Genomic DNA, 21,907 nt, shown 5'->3' on the forward strand with positions numbered 1-21,907 from the left:
GTTGACCGATATAGATTAAGAAATGCAATTTGATTTTTTTAATCACTTAGGAGTGACCCTCGTCGGAGGGGCTCTTAAGTTATTTCTTCTTACCTTTATAAAAAAAATGATTTTTTTAATAACTAATTTAGAGACTACACCGCACGGTTACTACTAAAATAATTTATTATTTTAAGAGTAACTAAATAAAAGACGATATTAGGAAAATGTGAAAATAAAAAGGATATATGAAAAAGTAAAAAATTCAAAGTTGTGTAAAAAAACATTCAAATGAACTATAAATTTGTATATTACAATACAAAGTTAAGTATTATAGTGGTGTACTTGTATTTAGATCGACCTAAAATAGTTAACCTAACTCGAATGATTGACCCAAGACTAATTTTCGAAAAGACCCGACTATAACCGAGTCGGTCAAATGCAACATAGTTTGAATTGAGTGTAATTTTGATAAATGGACTTCAAATGTTGGTCTACTTACCATCTATTATTATTATTATTATTATTATTATTATTATTATTATTATTATTATTATTATTATTATTATTATTAACAATCGTACATACCATGTATTATATTATTAACAATAGACTAACATTAGAAGTCCATTCATCAATATTATTTAAATTTGTTGTCAACTTAAAATTTTATAATAATACAAAAATAAAATCATATCATAAAGGAAAAAATAATGTTGATGCAGCTATCCTCCAATAATATATTATGTAGTAACATTTATGGTAATTGAGTTATATTTTTCTTTCATTTTCTATCTTAGTTTCCTAAAAAAAAGTAATGTAATTTTTTTTTTAAAATAAAAAAATTATTTTGGCGGGAAAATCAGCCCCATGAAGTGACATGTGTCATCCTGGTGTTTGTTTTAATATAATGTACATTTTTCATGATTTAATGTTTGTCCATTTTTATTAGATATTAATCAATGATATTTATTTGCCTTGTGATGTTGTCTTAAGCATTTTGTTTCGCATTTGACTCTCTAAACGGGTTTTAATTTGGTGATTTCCTACGAAATTACTTGTTCACGAGCGAGCTGCGAGACCTCTACATAAAAAACATCAGACATCTCTAAGAGAAGTACGCCTTAGACACGTTGATCACCTTACAAGATAAGATGTTATTTCTCATTCAACGTCAAGCCGTCAACACTAACGTTGGACTATTTTTCTCTCTACAAAATAAAATTTAACATTTATGCGAGTGGCCGAGTGGGTAGTGCAGTAGTATAGTAGGATTCGTTTAAATTTGTTAAATGTTTTGTGGGGTTACCAATTTAATATTGCTATTGCATATGTGCTTAATTTTGTTGTTCTTATTTTTTTGTGAAATAAATCTTATGGTTTTGCAGCTTATATATGGTTTTGCATGCATGGCCACTACAATATCATCCGATTCGACCATGCAATGAGTTTTGTTGTAAGTTGTAAACTCTTTTGTTAATGTAAGTTTATTCTATGTCAAAAAAAAAAAAATACAATATCATCCGATCCGACCATGTAGTTGTTCTAGTTTATACGGAATTGATTTATCGGTTTTTTCATGAAATACCCCCGAGTTTTGAAGAAATTTACCAAATGCCCTTCGACTTTCCATAATACATAAAGTACCTCTATTTCAATACTTAATGTACCAAGTACCCTACAATGACATCATCAACCCTTAATCAACTCAATTAAGACCTAATTAACCCATTAACCCCTAACTAACCAACATTTTTTTTTTCTTTTCTCCCACCCCTTTCCTCCTTTCCTGGCCTTTCCTCCATGGCAGCCTAGCTCACTACCATGGCCACCCTTTTTCTCTCTCCTCTCCTCTGCCAACAATCTTATATCTCCTTTCGCCCGACACCACTGCAAACCGCCACCAATATTTCTTCCCTCCTTTCTCCGCCCTCTTCCCAGATCCCCGATTGACCACCTCCACCAATATGCCGGCCTTCACTTTCTTTATTTTGAGAGTCTGACTTGCGACGGAGGGCCTTTTCTTTGTGGTAATTTTTTTTAGGGAATATTTGAGATAATTCTTGTTGGCAGGCATTGCTTAATTTGTTAATTGAATTGAGGATTTTTCGATTTTTTTAAACTTCAATTTAATTTTATCTTTGAATTTGTTCAATTTGTTCATATATTTACACCCCAGAATCACGACTAATAAAACCTTCAAATCAATCTGCTGATTAATACTAACCGACAAGTTAAAATTGTTGATTTGGGGGGTAGTCGGATTCTTGCACAAACCATAGATCCATGTAATTCGAGTGTGGGGACAATTTTATACATGATCCCAAGGACGATTAATACAGATTTGAATCAAGGGATGTATGATGGATATGTAGGGGATATTTGGAGTTTTGGGGTTAGTGTGTTGGAGTTTTATTTAGGGAGGTTTTGTTCAGTATTGGGCGACAAGGAGATTGGGCTAGCTTGATGTGTGCAATTTGTATGAGTTCTCCACCGGAGCCGCCGCCTTCAGCTTCAAAGGAGTTTATAAGGTGTTGCTTGCAGACAGGGTAGATTTCTCCGGGGTGGAGAAAGGATGGAAGAAATATGTTTGGTGGTGTCGGTTTACAGTAATGTCGGGCGGAAGGAGATATAAGAGTATTGGCAGAGGAGGTGGTGGTTGGTGGGAGTGATGTAGAGTAGAGGAAAGGAGAGGAGAGGAGAGGAGAGAGAAAAAGGGTGGTCATGGTGGTGAGCTAGGCTACCATGGAGGAAAGGCCAAGGAAGAAGGAAGGGGTGGGAGAGAAAGAAAAAAAGAAAAATGTTGGTTAATTAGGGATTAGTGGGTCAATTAGGCGTTAATTGAGTTGATTAAGGGTTGATGACGTCACTAGGGGTACTTGGTACATTAAGTATTGAAATAGGGGTATTTTATGTATTTTGGAAAGTCGAGGGACATTTGGTGAATTTCTTCAAAACTCGGGGGTATTTCACGAAAAATCCGTTGATTTATCAATTTTCTTACAACGTTAGTAGCTAGTAGTACTAACAATTAAGGCTTGAAAGCAACTACCATAAATAAATATATGCCGAATTGAATTGGCTAGGCCGGTACGTTACATGCATGAGCTATAAAAGGATCATCTTTTTCATGCATGATAATTCTATTTCATATGAAAGATTGGACAAGGCTTATGCGTCTGATACTTGGTTCCAGGGTTATCCAGACGCAGCTCTTGTTCACCAACCCATTCTGCTATCTGATCATGCAGCTATAATTTTATTGTACTGATTGTGTACCTAGATCCTCTAGGCCGTATCGGGTTGATAATTGGTGTTTACAGGCAAAAGAGGTGGTGGACTTCATCTCTGCCACTTGGGCTAATCAGTTTTTAGGCTCTCCAATGTTTATTGTTGCGACTAAATTATGTGTGATTCGGAGGTTTTTGATGGCCTGGTGCGTTAAGAATAAGCGTTTCTGGGGTATTGACTGGAGGCAGTTAGCTTCAGTTGTTGCTAATGCGGCTTCAGGCCTGGCTCCGGGTCCATCAGCTGCCTTATTCATCAACACAAGGGATGAATATGTGGCTCGAGCAGAGGCCGCATTTATGTATTGGAAACAACGTTCTAAGATTAAGTGGGATGCCTTTGGGGATTGCCATTCGAAATTGTTGTTTGCTTCTGTGCAAGCTAGGAAGCGCAAGAACCGTATTCTTAGCCTTCAGGACTCTTCGGGTCGTTGGATTTCCTCAGGTCAGGGGCTTAGGGGTCTAATTTTGGACTTCTACTCCGACCTTTTTCGGGTTCATGATCCTTTTGAACCTCTCACTTATGATTGGGATTCGCTGCATTTACCAGGAATTTCCGAGTCTGACAAAGAGGTGTTAATGGTCCCTTTTTTACCTGCTGACATTCGTTCAGCCATGTTTGACATTGGGGATTCCAAATCTCCTGGTCCGGATGGGTTTTCGTCGGCTTTTTTTAAGAAGCACTGGAATATTGTTGGGGACCAGGTCGTGTCGGCGGTTCAGTATTTCTTTGCGCATGGTCATATGCTAAAAGACTGGAATCGTTCCTTTCTTGTGCTTATTCCGAAGATTGATCGCCCTCATCTCGTATCTCAGTTCCGTCCTATTGGGTTGTGTAATGTCATTTATAAATGCATTGCTAAATGCATTACTCACCGTCTGCGTTCGGTCCTTCCGTCCTTAATCTCGGATACCCAGAATGCTTTTGTTCCAGGTCGTCTTATGTCAGAAGAGTGTTTGATTGCTCATGAACTTATATCGTATGTTAATGCTGCAAAAGCTAAAAGGCGTTTTTTCGCAGTTCTCAAGCTAGATATGAACAAGGCTTATGATAGAGTAAGGTGGGAGTTCCTGTTTCAAGCTCTCCGAGCGTTTGGGTTTCCTCCGTACTGGGTAAACATTATCCGTCAATGTGTGACTTCGGTTTCGTATCAGGTCCTAGTGAATGGGGAGCCGTCTGTGTCTTTTCAGCCTCGGTGTGGTCTCCGGCAAGGGGACCCTTTATCTCCGTATCTTTTTGTTCTTTTTATGGAGGTTTTGTCAGCTTTGCTTAGACAGGCGGAGTCCCGAAAGATTATTCAAGGTATTTCTATTGCCAGAGGTGCCCCACCTGTTTCTCATCTTTTCTTTGCGGATGATTCCCTGTTATTCTTTAGGGTGTCTCCTAAAGTGTGTGACGATGTTCTTGATCTTCTTTCGGGGTTCAGCAGCATTTCGGGTCAGGTTATTAACTATCAGAAGTCTTTCGTCAAATTCAGTCCGAACACTCCATCGGATTACCGGGATTACTTAGCTTCTTCGTTACGCCTGGGCCAAAGGGCTTCGTTAGGGCCTTATCTGGGGGTGCCTGTGGATTTAGGAAGGTCGAAGTGTTCTTCTTTCTATGACCTTGTGGATAAGATCGCGCGTCGTCTAGCTAATTTTGGTTCGTTGCACCTGTCTTCGGCGGCTAAGTTGGTGGTTATTAATTCAGTTTTGATTGCTTCTATTACTCATGTGCTTTCGGTTTTTAAGATTCCTCAGTCGATTTGTGACCGTATTGATCGTCTTTGTCTGAGGTTCTGGTGGAGAACGTCTAAGGCTTCTCGGGGTATCTCCTTGATTTCGGCTGCAACGGTTCATTTGCCTAAGGGTATGGGAGGCTTGGGAATTCGGAATATAAGAATGTTTAATCAGGCTTTGTTGGCCAAGTCAGCTTGGAGGATGGTGCATAATCCGCAACTCTTGGTCTCGCGCATGTTCAAAGCTAGATATCCTGCCTTGTCTCTTCGGAATGGTAATCCTAGAGTTTCTCGGCCTTCTTGGGGTTTCAGGAGTTTAGCTCAGGGTTTTCAGGTGCTAGGATTGGGTATAGCTTGGAAGCCGGGGTTGGGCACTAAGGTTCGTATTCTCGAGGATGTTTGGGTCTCAAAGGATTTGGTTAAGTTCAAACCGAGTGCCAATTGGTTGGGTAATCCTGAAGGAAATAATGCCCTTGGTCCAAGTATGCATTCTATGTTAAGTCTAATAAATGCGGTTCAGTATTAATTAACAAGTTAATAATTCAGTGAGATCAAGTGAGCTGAATGCCTAGCTAGAGGCCGCTTCAGTTCAAGTGGAATTAATGATATTAATCCACAGCTTACTCTTGACTGAACCCGTAGGGTCACACAAATAGTACGTAAACGGATCAAGTATTTAATGGCATTAAATACTCCATCTATGAATATTCGGAACCGACGGATCTTGGTTTCAGTGGGAGCTAAGATCGTCACAGGCAAGAAATGAATACTCCGGAAACGATGATATTGCCGGAAACGGAAATATGGATCGTATCGGAAATATGAATATTATCCAAGTCGTAGATGTTGCCGGAAACGGAAACATGGTACGTATCGGAAAATATTATTGGAAATGGAAATATTACCAGAATCGGAAATATTGCCGGAAACGGAAATATTGTCAGAATCGGAAATATTACCGGAATCGGAAAATAATTCCGGAAACGGAAATATTAAATATTTGTTCGAAACGGAAATTAATTCCGGAATCGGAAATATTAAATATTGTTCGTATCGGAAATAGATTCCGGAAATGGAAATTTAAACGGAAGCGTATCGTACGAATTAGCATCGGACGAGGCTTGCCGGACGAAGGCCCAGCACGAAGCTGGGGCCATCGCCCAGCAAGCATGCGCGCCACAAGCCCAGCCAAGGCAGCGCCCAGGCCTACCGCAAGGCAGGCCCAGCGCGCGCCAAGGGCCACGGATGCGTGGGCCGTGCTGCGCGGGGCTGCTGCTCGCACGCGCATGGGCAGCCCTTGTGGCTGCCGTGTGTGTGTGAGTTTGTGCTCATGCGTGATTCCTGGATCTACAAGAGTCAGTGTATGATTAAATTTCTATTCCTAATTGGATAAATTAATTAAATAGAATTCATGTAGGATTCTAATTTCAATTAATTCGTATCCTACTAGGATTACGATTCCTTTTCCATAACTCTATAAATAAAGGCCTAGGGGTCATAATTTATACACAAGTTTCAAAGTATTCAAAAAGTGAGTTTTTGAGAGAAAATTAAAACACACATCTTGCTCATAAAGTGCCGAAATTTTCTAGTACCTTAAGGGCGATTCTAGTTGGTCAATCTTAAGGCGGATCCGGACGTGCTGTGGACTATCTACGGAGGGACGACACTTGGAGTCCTAAAAGACTTGTTCTTGTTCGGTTCGGGCGCAGCTAGGGAGGGCACGCAACAAAGAGTATGCATCTAAATTATGCTATATGATTATGTGTAAATAATATGTTGTCCTGGGTTAATGGTTGTTTCCGCATGATCTATGTAATGTCATATGTATCATAACCTAACAGTGGTATCACGAGCCCCTTATTATTTTCATAATCTAAATTGCATGAACATGGTTAAATATTACAAATTTGCAAGAATTAAAAGGGGTGATTAATTTTCGTAATTGTTAATTAATTGCAAATTGCGTTTATTTAATTATACGTACGCAGTTTTTCGGCAGTTTCTTCATTACTCATCCGAATTGAGTGATTTTTGTGTCAATTCCGCATGTAAAAGGCATTCTAAAATTTTGACAAAAATAGTATTTTTCTGCCGAACCCAGAATTCTCAAATTCGAAGCCTAACTATGACTTTTCGAAGGTTTTAGTTTTTCGAATGCAAAATTTCGTAAATTTAAGATGTTAAATTAAATATTTGCGATTCTTGTTGATAAATCTTGAATTTTTGATTGACCTACTGCATATGTTTAACAAGTTTGAATGCCTAGTCTTGTTAATTATGCAATCTAATTTGTAATTATGATTAATTTGTTGAAAATTAGAATAATTTAGAATTAATTTGATTTTCATAATTAATTGTAATTTAATTAGAAACCTATGATTAAAAACCACCATAAAAATTGTAAATTTACGATAAATTTTAAATTTTTATGACCTAGACTTGAATCCATAACAATCGGAAATCAATTGGATAATAAATTTTCGATTTTTCGCCCTAAAATTATGAAATTAATAATATTTATTAATTTGTCATTAATTTTAAATATAAATTTTAAATTTTTATGCGATTCGTTCATATAACTTGCACGCACGAAGCAATGGACGCTTCGTGTTACCCTTAAGGAGTGTTATATAATGCGGGCATGCGACGACGAGCAAGGGAGCTCGTCGCCCGTGCGGCACGAATGCAATGAGCAAGGGCGTAGTGCACGAGCACAAGGCAGCAGCCCTGCCTTGTGTCGTGTGCCACGAGCAATGAACGAATGGGCATGGGCGAGGGGCGAGCCAAGGCAGTCGCGTGTGGGCAGCAAGCGAGCTGCGCCACAACGCGCGCTGCCTCGCACAAGTGCGCGCAGCCTCGCGCGCAGCGAGCGCAAGCTCGCGTGCCACGAGCGCTGCGCCCAGCACTACTCGCGCGCACAGCGCGCGATGTCGCCCGCCCAGCGAGCGATGTCGCGCCCCAACGAGCGATGGCTCGCGCGCACAGCGCGCGATGTCGCCCGCCCAGCGAGCGATGTCGCGCGCCCAGCGAGCGATCTCGCGCGCGCGCACTGCGAGCGATAGCTCGCGTGCGATGGGGCGCTGTGCGGAGGCTTGCGATAGGACAGCAGCAGCTATGCGACGAGCGCATGGGGTGCGCGCACATGGCCAGCAATGGCTGTGTGCGTACGGCCCATGGGCGTGCAACGCGTAGGGTGTTTGCGTTACGATTAGATCGTTTTGAATGTTTAATTTGAAAATTTCAGTTCACGTAATTTTAATTAATTTTAAAATTAATAATTTGAATTAATTTTTGGATTTTAATTTTGAATATTATAATTATAATAAATGGAATTTATTCTAATTATTTTACTAAAATTAAAATCATGAATTAATTTAAATACGACTGAAATCAAATTAAATTTTTGGATTCAATTATAAATTTATATGAGCTTTAAATTTTAATTAAATTTGTATGTTTCCGGTTAGACTAGAAATACAATTTTATGTTTAAAATTAGTAAAGCATATGAATTTATTGGTTTAAGTGGGAGCGCTTTTTAGTCATAAACTCTTGATTAGGTCTACAAATCCTTAAGGTTAAAACAACTTGATTAGAATTAATAAGGACTGAATAATTGGTAGATTATTGGTGCCCTTGATTAATTGCTGCAAATGTTTACGTGATGCATAATGTGTTTTACTAACCAGCTATGTGGGCCATTCATGATAATGAATGGGTGAATGGTATATATTGTATATGTACTGTTTTGCAGGTTATGAAGTGACTAGTATGGCCCAAATAGGATAGAAAATATGGTCTGCGTACCATTAATTTGAATGTAATTGGTCTAAAGCACCAAAGTTATTTTTCAATTCAAATATGGTCTGCGTACCATCAAATAGTTGTAATTAGTTATAGCTTATCCTATTTGAAGAAAATGGTGCCTCCCACGGAGATTTTCAAGACGGACTTTGAAGTCAAAGCTTCAAGATGAAGTCGGGCCATACTAGATCACAAATATCTTATGCATGTTTTAAGTTATTTACTGTTTTAAATATGTCTTAAAATGCATGAGATCAAAAGCTTGATTATGTTGCATGATTAAGGATTTTAGTTCACTTAAAATCTAACCAACATAGTAAGAGCCTTAAGTTCCAAACTTAAAAATTGAGTTAAAAGGTGCCATGCCAAAATATACACTTGCTTGGATATCCTTTACATCAATCTAGTAATAGTTTTCGCTCAGCGAGGTGTTACTTATTGGTCCTAAAGGGGCAAGGTACACAAATAATTGTGAGTACATGTTAGTTTTGGTGAAACTCAACGATATAAGTAAGGAGTCCTTTTATGTCGTGGCAAATTCGATAGGTTTACCTAATAAGTTCTTAGACGTACCTATCAACCAAGAATAGTTTCTAGACTATTAGCAAAAGGCTTTTGCTTACCTAAGATGTTCTAGGATTAAGTCGACAAACTGTGCTTAGTTCTTCAATGATTTTAGGATCTTGGAATCATTTTATTCACACCTGCCGGAACACATAACTTGAATAAAATGCTTAATAAACATTGAATTATGCATGTATGCTAGAATTTAAGTTTATTAAGAGAAACTGTGAATGGTTATTTATTTGTTTATTCTTTTCAATTGTAGTTTTTAATATGGCAAACAACAATTCATTCAACATTCGATCAATTCTCGAAAAGGAGAAGTTGAACGGGAAAAACTTCCTTGACTGGCAAAGGAACTTGCAAATAGTTCTTATGCAGGAAGAAAAGGAGTATGTCCTAGATGAGGCGATGCCCGAAGCTCCAGGCGACGGGGTCACTCAGGCAGCCCTCAATCGTTGGATTGATGCCAACAAGGATGTGAAATGTCTAATGCTCGCCACCATGAGTGCGGATCTGCAGAAAACGTTCATCAACTCAGATGCTTTCACAATCATCAGTGAGTTGAAGAACATGTTCCAAGATCTGGCTCGAGTCGAAAGATTCGAGACTCATAGGCAAATTCTTGAGACCAAGCTTAAGAAAGGCGAGCCCGTAAGTCCACATGTTCTCAAAATGATTGGACTCATTGAGAATATGAGTCGGCTGGATCAGCAATTTTCTCAGGAAATGGCTATAGACACCATCCTCCATTCTCTTCATAGCGGGTATGATCAGTTCAAACTGAACTACAGTATGAATAGTCTGGACAAAACGCTCACTGAGCTTCACGGTATGCTAAAGACCGCTGAAAAGACGCTCAAAAGTGATAAGCAGGATGTGCTTATGGTGCGTGGGGGCAAGTTCAAGAAATCTGGAAAGAAGAGGAATGCTAAGAAAGGTGGCAACAAGGCCAGCCCAACTAAGCAAACTGGCGCCAAATCTGCAAAGAGGAAGGTCAGTCAACCCACTTCTGAATCCGAATGCTTCTACTGCAAGAAGAAGGGGCATTGGAAGAGAGATTGCTTGAAGCTAAAGGAAGATCAGAAGAACGGAACAGTCGTTCCATCTTCAGGTATTTTCGTTATAGACTGTATACTTGCTAATTCAACTTCTTGGGTATTAGATACAGGTTGTGGCTCACACTTATGTTCCAATCCACAGGGACTAAGAAGAAGTAGAAAGTTAAGCAAGGGTGAAGTCGACCTACGAGTGGGAAATGGAGCACGGATTGCTGCATTAGCTGTAGGAACTTACTATTTGTCGTTGCCCTCCGGGCTAATTTTGGAACTGGAAGAATGTTTCCATGTTCCAAGTCTTACTAAAAACATCATTTCAGTTTCTTGCTTAGATGCTAAGGGATTTTCCTTTATAATAAAAGACAATAGTTGTTCGTTTTATTTTAAAGAGATGTTTTATGGATCTGCTAGATTAGTCAATGGACTTTATTTATTAGATCACGACAAACAAGTATATAACATAAATACCAAAAAGGCCAAAAAGGATGATTCAGATCTCACCTATCTGTGGCATTGTCGATTAGGCCATATAAACTTGAAACGCTTAGAAAGACTTCAAAGAGAAGGAATTCTAGAACCATTTGACTTAGAAGATTATGGTAAATGCGAATCATGTTTACTTGGCAAAATGACTAAGCAACCTTTCTCTAAAGTTGGAGAAAGAGCAAATGAACTATTGGGTTTAATCCATACAGATGTATGTGGACCAATGAGTACAAATGCTAGAGGTGGTTTCAGCTACTTTATCACTTTCACTGATGACTTCAGTAGGTATGGTTATGTCTACCTAATGAAGCATAAGTCTGAATCCTTTGACAAATTCAAGGAATTTCAGAGTGAAGTAGAGAATCAATTAGGCAAGAAGATCAAGGCACTGCGGTCTGATAGAGGCGGTGAATATCTGAGCTATGAATTTGATGACCATCTGAAAGAATGTGGAATTCTATCAGAATTGACTCCTCCTGGAACACCACAATGGAACGGTGTGTCAGAACGGAGGAACAGAACCTTGCTAGACATGGTCAGGTCAATGATGGGTCAGGCCGAACTTCCATTAGAATTTTGGGGACATGCACTAAATACAGCTGCACTCACTATAAATAGAGCTCCGTCTAAAGCTGTCGAAAAGACTCCATACGAATTATGGTTTAAAAGGCCTCCAAATGTGTCTTTTCTTAAGATTTGGGGATGTGAAGTATACGTCAAACGATTAATTTCAGACAAACTTCATCCAAAATCTGACAAATGTATCCTTGTGGGCTATCCAAAGGAAACAAAGGGGTATTACTTCTACAATACATCTGAGAACAAAGTGTTTGTTGCTCGAGATGGTGTCTTTTTGGAGAAAGATCACATTTCCAAAATGACAAGTGGGAGAAAAGTAGACCTCGAAGAAATTCGAGTCGAACAACAAACTCTAGAGAATGCTCAAGATGACATTCAGGATGAAACTCAGAGATCTTTAGAAGAATCTGGTGAGAATCATGGTCAATCTAGAAATGTTACCCCGCGTAGATCGCAAAGATATAGATCTCAACCGGAAAGGTACTTAGGTATTTTGACGAACGAGAGCTATGACGTTCTATTACTTGAAAGTGATGAACCTGCGACTTACAAGCAAGCTATGACGAGCCCTAGCTCCAAGCAATGGCAAGAAGCCATGCAATCTGAATTAGACTCCATGTCTGAAAACCAAGTATGGGATTTGGTCGATTTGCCAGATGGCTACCAAGCCATTGGAAGCAAATGGGTTTTCAAACTGAAAAAGGACAAGGATGGGAAACTTGAAGTTTTCAAAGCTAGATTGGTTGCAAAAGGTTACAGGCAAGTCCACGGTGTGGATTACGATGAAACCTTTTCACCAGTTGCAATGCTAAAGTCTATTCGAATAATGTTAGCAATCGCTGCATATTACGATTACGAAATATGGCAGATGGATGTCAAAACTGCTTTCTTAAACGGCGTTTTAACAGAAACTGTGTTTATGACACAGCCTGAAGGTTTTGAGGATCCAAAGAATGCTAAAAAGGTATGCAAGCTAAAGAAGTCAATCTACGGATTGAAGCAGGCATCCAGGAGCTGGAATATACGTTTTGATGAAGCAGTCAGTGACTTTGGTTTCATCAAGAACGCGGACGAATCTTGTGTATACAAGAAGGTCAGTGGGAGCAAAATTGCTTTCCTAGTATTATATGTCGACGACATATTGCTTATCGGAAATGACATTCCTATGTTGAACTCTGTCAAGATTTGGCTTGGGAAATGTTTTTCGATGAAGGATCTAGGAGAAGCACAGTACATATTGGGCATCAAGATTTACAGGGATAGATCTAAAAAGATGATTGGACTTAGTCAAAGCACTTATATCAATAAGGTGCTTGATAGGTTCAAGATGGCGGACTCCAAGCGAGGCTACCTACCCATGTCTCATGGAATGACTCTAAGCAAGACTCAGTGCCCAAAAACACTTGATGAGCGTAGACGAATGAATGGGATTCCATATGCATCATTGATTGGTTCAATAATGTATGCTATGATATGTACACGCCCGGATGTTGCGTACGCACTCAGTGCTACGAGCAGATACCAGTCAGACCCAGGAGAGGCGCATTGGACTGCTGCCAAGAACATTCTGAAGTACCTGAAAAGGCACAAAGATGACTTCCTGGTCTATGGTGGAGATGATGAATTAATTGTTAAAGGCTATACGGACGCAAGTTTCCAAACCGACAAAGATGATTTCAGATCACAGTCTGGGTTTGTCTTCTGCCTCAACGGAGGAGCAGTAAGCTGGAAAAGTGCTAAGCAAAGCACCATTGCGGATTCTACAACTGAAGCGGAGTACATTGCTGCACATGAAGCAGCAAAGGAAGCTATATGGCTAAGGAAGTTCATAGGAGAACTTGGTGTAGTCCCCTCCATTAAAGGACCAATAGCCCTGTATTGTGATAATAACGGAGCTATTGCACAGGCAAAAGAGCCTAGACACCACCAGAGAGTCAAGCATGTACTTCGTAGATTTCACCTTCTACGAGAGTTCGTTGAAAGAAAAGAAGTCGAGATAAGCAAAATTGGAACTGATGACAACATATCAGATCCATTAACTAAACCTCTGCCGCAAGCGAAGCACAACTCGCACACTGCAGCTATGGGAATCAAGCATATTGGAGAATGGCTTTGATGTCTCTGTTTAATGTTTTAAAGTTTTAGAGTTTAAATCTTTGTAAAACATTATTGGTTAATCATTCACAATAAATGAAAGAAATTCATTTTTCCATTTAATTTGTGGTTTATTAAATGATGAGTCCCTTCAACTTGACGATATATTCAAGATAGACTGTCAGGACCAGTCCTGTGACTAAGAAATGTCTATCAAGTGAACTTGAATGTCAAAGGTTGAAAATGGTCCCTAATCGGAGTTTTCTATAAAATTGGACGCATAGAAAACGTTAGACGATTAGAATGCAAGATGACTAGTAGTTCTGTTTCTTGAACTATGTGGACATGGCAATGTCATAATCATTTGCATAGATACTTACTTTGGGAAGACTAGTATCGGACAAGACCTATGAAACTTTACTGTAAGAGATGAAAATCTGTCATGAGTAAATTTCATTAAATTATTAGACACTAAATCCTCAATACCTGAGTGATTTGAGATTACTTGTTTGAGAACTGGTTGCTTTGACGTTGACCAACCGTCGCACCGTAAAAGGAGGCTATAAAGGCAACGCTCAGGTAATCACCTATCAAACGAAGTCTAATCTCAAGATCGCAAGATTGGGATTGTCCTCCCATAAATCGGGAAGAGATGCTTAAAAGTTGTACAAGGCCACTCGGAGAGCTAGAAACTGTGAAATGCATGGCCGTGCTCGGATGAATCATAGGCTATGATTATCTGTTTATTTGATCAGTTGAACTCTGAAACCGAGGAACACCTCTGGACATAATAAGGATGACAACTCTTACCTTATGTTCAAGAGCAAGCATCGAGCGACAAAGGAATTAGGAAATGCACACTTGTCCCTAAGGACAAGTGGGAGACTGAAGGAAATAATGCCCTTGGTCCAAGTATGCATTCTATGTTAAGTCTAATAAATGCGGTTCAGTATTAATTAACAAGTTAATAATTCAGTGAGATCAAGTGAGCTGAATGCCTAGCTAGAGGCCGCTTCAGTTCAAGTGGAATTAATGATATTAATCCACAGCTTACTCTTGACTGAACCCGTAGGGTCACACAAATAGTACGTAAACGGATCAAGTATTTAATGGCATTAAATACTCCATCTATGAATATTCGGAACCGACGGATCTTGGTTTCAGTGGGAGCTAAGATCGTCACAGGCAAGAAATGAATACTCCGGAAACGATGATATTGCCGGAAACGGAAATATGGATCGTATCGGAAATATGAATATTATCCAAGTCGTAGATGTTGCCGGAAACGGAAACATGGTACGTATCGGAAAATATTATTGGAAATGGAAATATTACCAGAATCGGAAATATTGCCGGAAACGGAAATATTGTCAGAATCGGAAATATTACCGGAATCGGAAAATAATTCCGGAAACGGAAATATTAAATATTTGTTCGAAACGGAAATTAATTCCGGAATCGGAAATATTAAATATTGTTCGTATCGGAAATAGATTCCGGAAATGGAAATTTAAACGGAAGCGTATCGTACGAATTAGCATCGGACGAGGCTTGCCGGACGAAGGCCCAGCACGAAGCTGGGGCCATCGCCCAGCAAGCATGCGCGCCACAAGCCCAGCCAAGGCAGCGCCCAGGCCTACCGCAAGGCAGGCCCAGCGCGCGCCAAGGGCCACGGATGCGTGGGCCGTGCTGCGCGGGGCTGCTGCTCGCACGCGCATGGGCAGCCCTTGTGGCTGCCGTGTGTGTGTGAGTTTGTGCTCATGCGTGATTCCTGAATCTACAAGAGTCAGTGTATGATTAAATTTCTATTCCTAATTGGATAAATTAATTAAATAGAATTCATGTAGGATTCTAATTTCAATTAATTCGTATCCTACTAGGATTACGATTCCTTTTCCATAACTCTATAAATAAAGGCCTAGGGGTCATAATTTATACACAAGTTTCAAAGTATTCAAAAAGTGAGTTTTTGAGAGAAAATTAAAACACACATCTTGCTCATAAAGTGCCGAAATTTTCTAGTACCTTAAGGGCGATTCTAGTTGGTCAATCTTAAGGCGGATCCGGACGTGCTGTGGACTATCTACGGAGGGACGACACTTGGAGTCCTAAAAGACTTGTTCTTGTTCGGTTCGGGCGCAGCTAGGGAGGGCACGCAACAAAGAGTATGCATCTAAATTATGCTATATGATTATGTGTAAATAATATGTTGTCCTGGGTTAATGGTTGTTTCCGCATGATCTATGTAATGTCATATGTATCATAACCTAACAAATCCAACTCATGTTTCTTCTTTGCTTAATCGGCGTTCTTACGCGTGGGATGTTTCGTTAGTTCGTTCTCTCTTTCAGGATGACATTTCGATCCAAATTCTAGCCTTGGAGCGCCCATCAGCTCCTATGGATGATTTTGTCTTTTGGAATTTCTCTCTTGATGGTGTGTTCTCGGTTCGCTCTGCTTATGCTATGTTATTGCGTAATAATCATAATGTTGCTTCTCCGGCTTCTAGTCCTTTTGCGGATTGGTGGAAGCACTTATGGGGTTTGCATATTCTTCCTCGTTTTAAGGTTTTTATTTGGAAATTGGTGCGACAGGGGCTTCCGTTGGCAGCTACTCTTCATCAGCGAGGCATGTCGATCGATCCGTCTTGCTCTTTCTGCCACCTCGATCCAGAAACTTCTTCTCACTTATTCAGGGACTGCCCTGTGATTGCTCATGTGTGGACTTCTGGTCCTCTTAGGACTTTCTGCCCGACTCATTCCGCTGGTTTGTTTGTTGACTGGTGTGTTTGCTTTGTGTGCAATATTCTGTCTTCTCCATTACATAATGCGCTTCTTGACCTTCTTGGCTCTATCCTTTGGAGTATTTGGGGTATTTGTAATGGGATTCGGTTCCGTAATGCGGTGTGGGATCCTGGGGCCCTTTCAGTTATGGTTCAGGGTTGGGAGTCTAGGTGTATGGCGGCTCAGTTGCTCCGTCGTCCGATTCTCTCTCCGCACTTGAGAAAGGATCTTATTCCCCTGAAGTCTCCAGCTTGGAGTTCTTCTCTGATCTCTGTGCAGGATATGGGTTTTGATGTTTGCATTCTGTTTGATGGGGCTTGGGATGCTTCTTCAAATAATGCTGGGATTGGCTGGATTATTCAAGATCCTTCGTCCCTTCTGTGTATTGGGGGTGGGGCTCAGGCTTGTATTCTGGGGTCTGCTCTGCAGGCTGAGCTTTCTGCTTGCTTAGGGGCGATCAAAATGGCTCTTCATAAGGGTTTTTCGAGGCTAATGTTGTGCTCAGATTGTGCGGTTCTAGTCTGTCTGTTATCCAGGGATGACATCGCTCCGGTGGCGGTCTCTTGGATGGTTCAGGAGATTCGGGAGCTGCTTCGTTTATTATCTAAAGTTAGTATTCGCAAGGTCTCTCGTCGTTTAATTGCTTCGGCTCATGACCTGGCCACTTCCGCCAGGGAAAGGAAGCTTCTTAGTTATCGGTTTTAGTTTTTCTTTTGTTTTCCCTTTTGTTTGTTTCTACTTTTCTAGTCCTCTTTGTCAAAAAAAAAAAAAAAAAACAAAAATAAATAAATTAAGAAAGTGCAAATAAATAAAAATCATTTTTTTAGTAGAGTTGTTTTAATTAATCGTTCTTTTTTCCATCTTTATATCTAATTAAAGTTCAAAACAATTGAACGGATGGTTTGGACTTAATTTTAAAAATATATCGTCATGAATGAAAGATTAAGGTGGCTACTACTATTAGCCTTTAATCAAGGTCTTGCTTATTCGTCATCACCGTATTTGAACTTGTGCAAGTTTTTGATCGATATTTCTTTGTTGTGGAAGATCGACTCAAGTAAAATAACTCACAACTCACAAACTTAACTAACAGTTATTTTTCTAGTCAAGTTGGATCAAGTTTTGGACTTTTGGGTTAGGTAGATTAATTAAGCATAATTGGTTACATAATTTATTACGTAGTATTACCTCCGTTTTTAAATAATCTTTACGATTAATATTTGCACAAATACTAAGACAAAATAGAAGAAGTGTATAAAAAGGTAGGTGGATATAATAAAATATGGTAGGTGGGTAATAAGATGGGTAAGTGTAAGAAAAATAATTAATAAAGTAAGAGAAATTGAGTGGAAAGTTGTAAATGTTGTGGGGAAAAAGGAGTAAGATAGTAAATTTATATGTCCAAAATAGAATAAAGCAAAATATAAATAAAATTGTGAAACAGACTAAAACGGAAATTATAAAGATCATTTTGAAACGGAGGTAGTAGTAGCTAATAGTATTAACAATTAAGGATTGGAAGGAACAACGTAACTACCATAAGTAAATATATGCCGAATTGAATTAGCTAGGCCGGTAAGTTGTATGCATGAGGCTAGAAGAGCAACTCCAATGGTTACAAAAGTAACATGCTCACAAAAAAAATGAGCATGAGAGCATGTAGCCCACCATCGGTACAACAATGAAATAAAAAGTTGTTAAAACCTTGTAGCTATTTTAGACAGGTAGCTCAAATAAATAATTTTTTTAAAATTAAATATTATAGGGGCTACAAATTATTGTATTCCACCAATGTAAAAATTTGTAACTCAAATTATTTGCAGCTAAAAATTTGATGTGGCAAACTTAATCAGAACACCTTGTAACTTACTATTGGAGTTGCTCTAAAAGGATCCTCTTTTTCATATATCATCAAACACATACAATTCAAACAAAAACAAAAAAGAAAAATTCAAGAAAGCGAAAATAAACAAAAAATCATTACTTAGTAGAGTTGTTTTAATTAATCGTTATTTTTTCCATCTTTATATCTAATTAATGTTCTAAGCAATTGAATGGTTGGTTTAGATTGAATTTTGAAAATATATGGTCAATATTGAAAGATTATAGTGGCTAGGTCTTGCTTATTCGTCATCACAGCATTTGAATTTGTGTTTGATTGAAATTTCTATTTTGTGGAAGATCGATTCGAGTAAAATAACTCACAAACTTAACTAATAATTACTTTTCAGGTCTAAGTTGGACCAAGTTTTGGGTTAGGTAGATATAATTAAGGATAATTGGTTACTTAATTTATTACGTAGTATTACCACTGTTTCAAAATGATATTTACGGTTAGTTGCGACAACATTTAGTTGTCGCAATCTTACGTGTCAGAGTTTAATTGGTACATATAGGTGCCACGTATGCTATGAGTCATCATAATATTTTTACTATCAATGCAAAAATTTTACTATGAAAATATGTAAATAAGGTAATCGATATAAAGAAAGAAACAAATTAGAATATTAAGATTTTCCTACCTTTATTTTAAACATGTATAATAGGATTTATAAGTTAAATATTCTAGATTCCAACTTAAATCATGACACATAAGCATGTTATGTCATCATTGTGACATGATTTAAAGGTCGCATGTTGCGACCTTTATCATTTTCGTTACGGTTAATATTTGCACAAATATTAAGACAGAATAGAAGAAGTGTGTAAAAAGCTAAGGTGGGTGGACATAATAAAATTTGATAAAATATGGTAGATGGGTAAAAAGGTGGGTGAATGGAAAAAAAAAGTTAATAAATTAAGAGAAATTGAGTGAAAATATGTAAATATTGTATAGTAGGAAAGTAGGGGTAAGATAGTAAATTTACATATCTAAAATAGAACCAAAAAAATACAAATAAAATTATAAAACGGACTAAAATGAAATGTATACGGATCATTTTAAAATGAAGATAGTAGTAACTAGTAAGGCTTGAAAGCAACAACGTTTTTTTTTTTTGTCCTACTACGAGGATTTCCCACCGCTTTCGGCGAATGAACTAATCTCCTGTGAGAATTTGTATAGGTACCTCAATTGACAGCATCCCTCCCCGTTGAAAGCAACAACGTAACTACCATAAATAAACATATGCAGTAACTAGTAAGACCGTACTACAATTATTGTTTGCATGCAACAACGACACAACGTAACTACCATTGTTGTTTGGATGTACCTTCACCTTTATTCGATGTAGCTAGCACGTTCCTAATTTCGGGGAAATAATTCTCAATCAATGTGAAATATATCTATTGGCAAAGTTAAGTTAAAGTTATTGCCCTATTGGCTTCTATGATCTTATTTTAGATAATTGAAAATTTTAATGTTCTCAATCAATGTGAAATATATCTATATTATTAATTTGGAGTGCTTGTAAATGTGAGATCTTTAAACTTCAATCTCCATGTTTCATGCATATTTAAAGAAACTTGATCGATTAAAACAATAGAAAAGGTAAAAAAAGCTCAAATCAACGACATCTTTACGTACAATTAATTAGGAGGCATATCTGAAAATAAGAATAATCAATAATACTCAATGGAAAATATAAGAAAATGTTACATATTTTACACATTGAAATTTAATAACACAAAGTTAACATCGTGTTTACTAAAAAAAAAATATAATTTTTTTTAACATCGTCAGTAAGAGATTTATATTTTTTAATACTTTTTATACGTACCGGTGCAATAGCACTGGCACAGACTAGCTAGTTTAAAAATAAAACGAAGACTAAGCATACTTTTTTTTTTCTATGAGGAGTTTCCATCGTTTTCGATGAGTGGAATAATCTTCCGCGAAAGTTTGCATGGGTACCTCGATTGATAGCATCCCTAGCTACCAGTTGAGGTTTTTTCCATTCCCAAGACTCGAACCCGAGACCTTGGTTAAGAAGCAAGAGACTCTTAACCACTCATGCCAACCTCAATTGTTACTAAGCATACTAACTAACCGTGCGTAAATTACAAGATTTGTAAGAGGTTCACCTTAAAACCATATTACAATAAGGTCATAAGGGGATTAACTACACCTGTCAAACGGGTCGGTCGGGTCGGGTTCAAAAAAATTATTTTCGGGTTCCGGTTAATTCGGGTCGATCATTTTCGGGTTCGGGTTTACAAATGCTTGTTCAAGACCCAGAACTTTCGGGTTCGAGTCGACCCGACGGGTTGAGAAATTTTAAAACGCGTACTATATTTTCCTTAATTAGGTAACAAAATATAAAATTTAGTCACACGTTCACAAATTTTTCTATACAAGTTTATATTTTAGTCAAATTTAACCATAAAATGACGTATAATTCAAATTAAAATCATATTACACCCAACAATTGTAACAACATATGCTTAAAATTCCTCATAATCTCATTTATTACTTTGAATTTAATGATTTTCAATCGGTCATATTAGAAACGAGTTCGGTCGGGTTTTAACCCATTACTTTTCGGATTGTTCGGGTACGGATAAAATCGAGGTACGGGCCACAAAATCCTGTTCAAGACACATTATTTTCGGGTCGGATTTGGGTCAATTTTCAGGTCGGGTCGATTTTTAACAGGTCTAGGAGTAACCCCTTAACTGGCCTTATAAAGTGAGTAACACACTCTCTCTCATCCTTTATTGACACGGAATACTTACATGTGTTAATATTGACGAATAAGCAAGATCATAATTATATTAAAGGTCATTAAATGCCACTATTAGCCTTTAATCACGGTCTTGCTTATTCGTCATCGAGAAACGTCACAGTATTTGGACTCGTGTTTGATCGAAATTTCTATGTTGTGGTCCTGTGGAAGATCGATTCGAGTAAAATTGAGTTTGGTCACAGCTCACAAACTTAACTAAAAATTATGTTTTCGGGTCAAGTTGGATCAAGTTTTGGGTTAGATAGATATAATTAAGCATAATTGGTTACTTTAATTAATATATATATTTTTTTTGACAGCTAAACAAAATACTTCCTCCATTTTTTTTTAATTGCACCATCTGGGATTTCACACTTGCCAATGCACTATTTTAACCACTAATATCTCTCATTATATATTTTGAAAAATTATAAAATTTTGATAATTTGAAAATATATTTCGAGACGAATCTAATAAGATCCCACATGAATATATTTTTCCTTGCATATAAATCACAAAATTAACTATATAAGAATATGTGAATAGTGCTAAAACCAAGATGGTGCAATTATTAAAAAATGGAGGAAGTATGGTTTATACACCCGGGTGCACAATGCTCACCGTGCACCCTATTTTTAAAAGAACATATCATTCATATCATAGAACATATACTAAATGAACATATAGTTCAAATCCATAGTACATATATTGCAAATATTTCATTTGTATATGTACATTGAAATCATTTTTCATATTATTTAGATACTCAACAAATGTTCTTCAGGGTGCACCATGAGCATTGTGCACCCGAGTGTATAATCCAAATTGCGACAGCTAAACAAAGTAACAAACAGAACCAAACACTAACTTAGCAGCTGCAGCATGG

The 21,907-nt window shown here is 38.1% G+C and overlaps 1 protein-coding gene across 1 annotated transcript; it reads left to right on the forward strand.

Moving 5' to 3' along the window:
* Positions 1–2,460: 2,460 nt before the first annotated feature.
* LOC110777487 (uncharacterized) lies at positions 2,461–17,062 on the forward strand. The gene is made up of 3 exons (XM_056831884.1): positions 2,461–2,528; positions 3,263–5,366; positions 15,926–17,062. The coding sequence occupies exons 1-3, from the start codon at positions 2,461–2,463 to the stop codon at positions 17,060–17,062; spliced, it is 3,309 nt and encodes a 1,102-aa protein (XP_056687862.1).
* The last annotated feature ends 4,845 nt before the right edge of the window (positions 17,063–21,907 follow it).

The sequence above is a fragment of the Spinacia oleracea genome, chromosome 6 (assembly GCF_020520425.1).
Source record: "Spinacia oleracea cultivar Varoflay chromosome 6, BTI_SOV_V1, whole genome shotgun sequence".
Lineage (NCBI taxonomy): Eukaryota > Viridiplantae > Streptophyta > Magnoliopsida > Caryophyllales > Amaranthaceae > Spinacia > Spinacia oleracea.

What these genes read in the sequence shown, in the direction of transcription:
- LOC110777487 (XM_056831884.1), top strand. Translation starts at nt 2,461, where the DNA reads ATGAGTTCTCCACCGGAGCCGCCGCCTTCAGCTTCAAAGGAGTTTATA. An exon ending in AGGTGTTGCTTGCAGACAGG is followed by an intron (nt 2,529 to 3,262) that starts GTAGATTTCTCC and finishes TTGTGTACCTAG; the next exon opens with ATCCTCTAGGCCGTATCGGG. An exon ending in AGCCGGGGTTGGGCACTAAG is followed by an intron (nt 5,367 to 15,925) that starts GTTCGTATTCTC and finishes TCTCTCTTTCAG; the next exon opens with GATGACATTTCGATCCAAAT.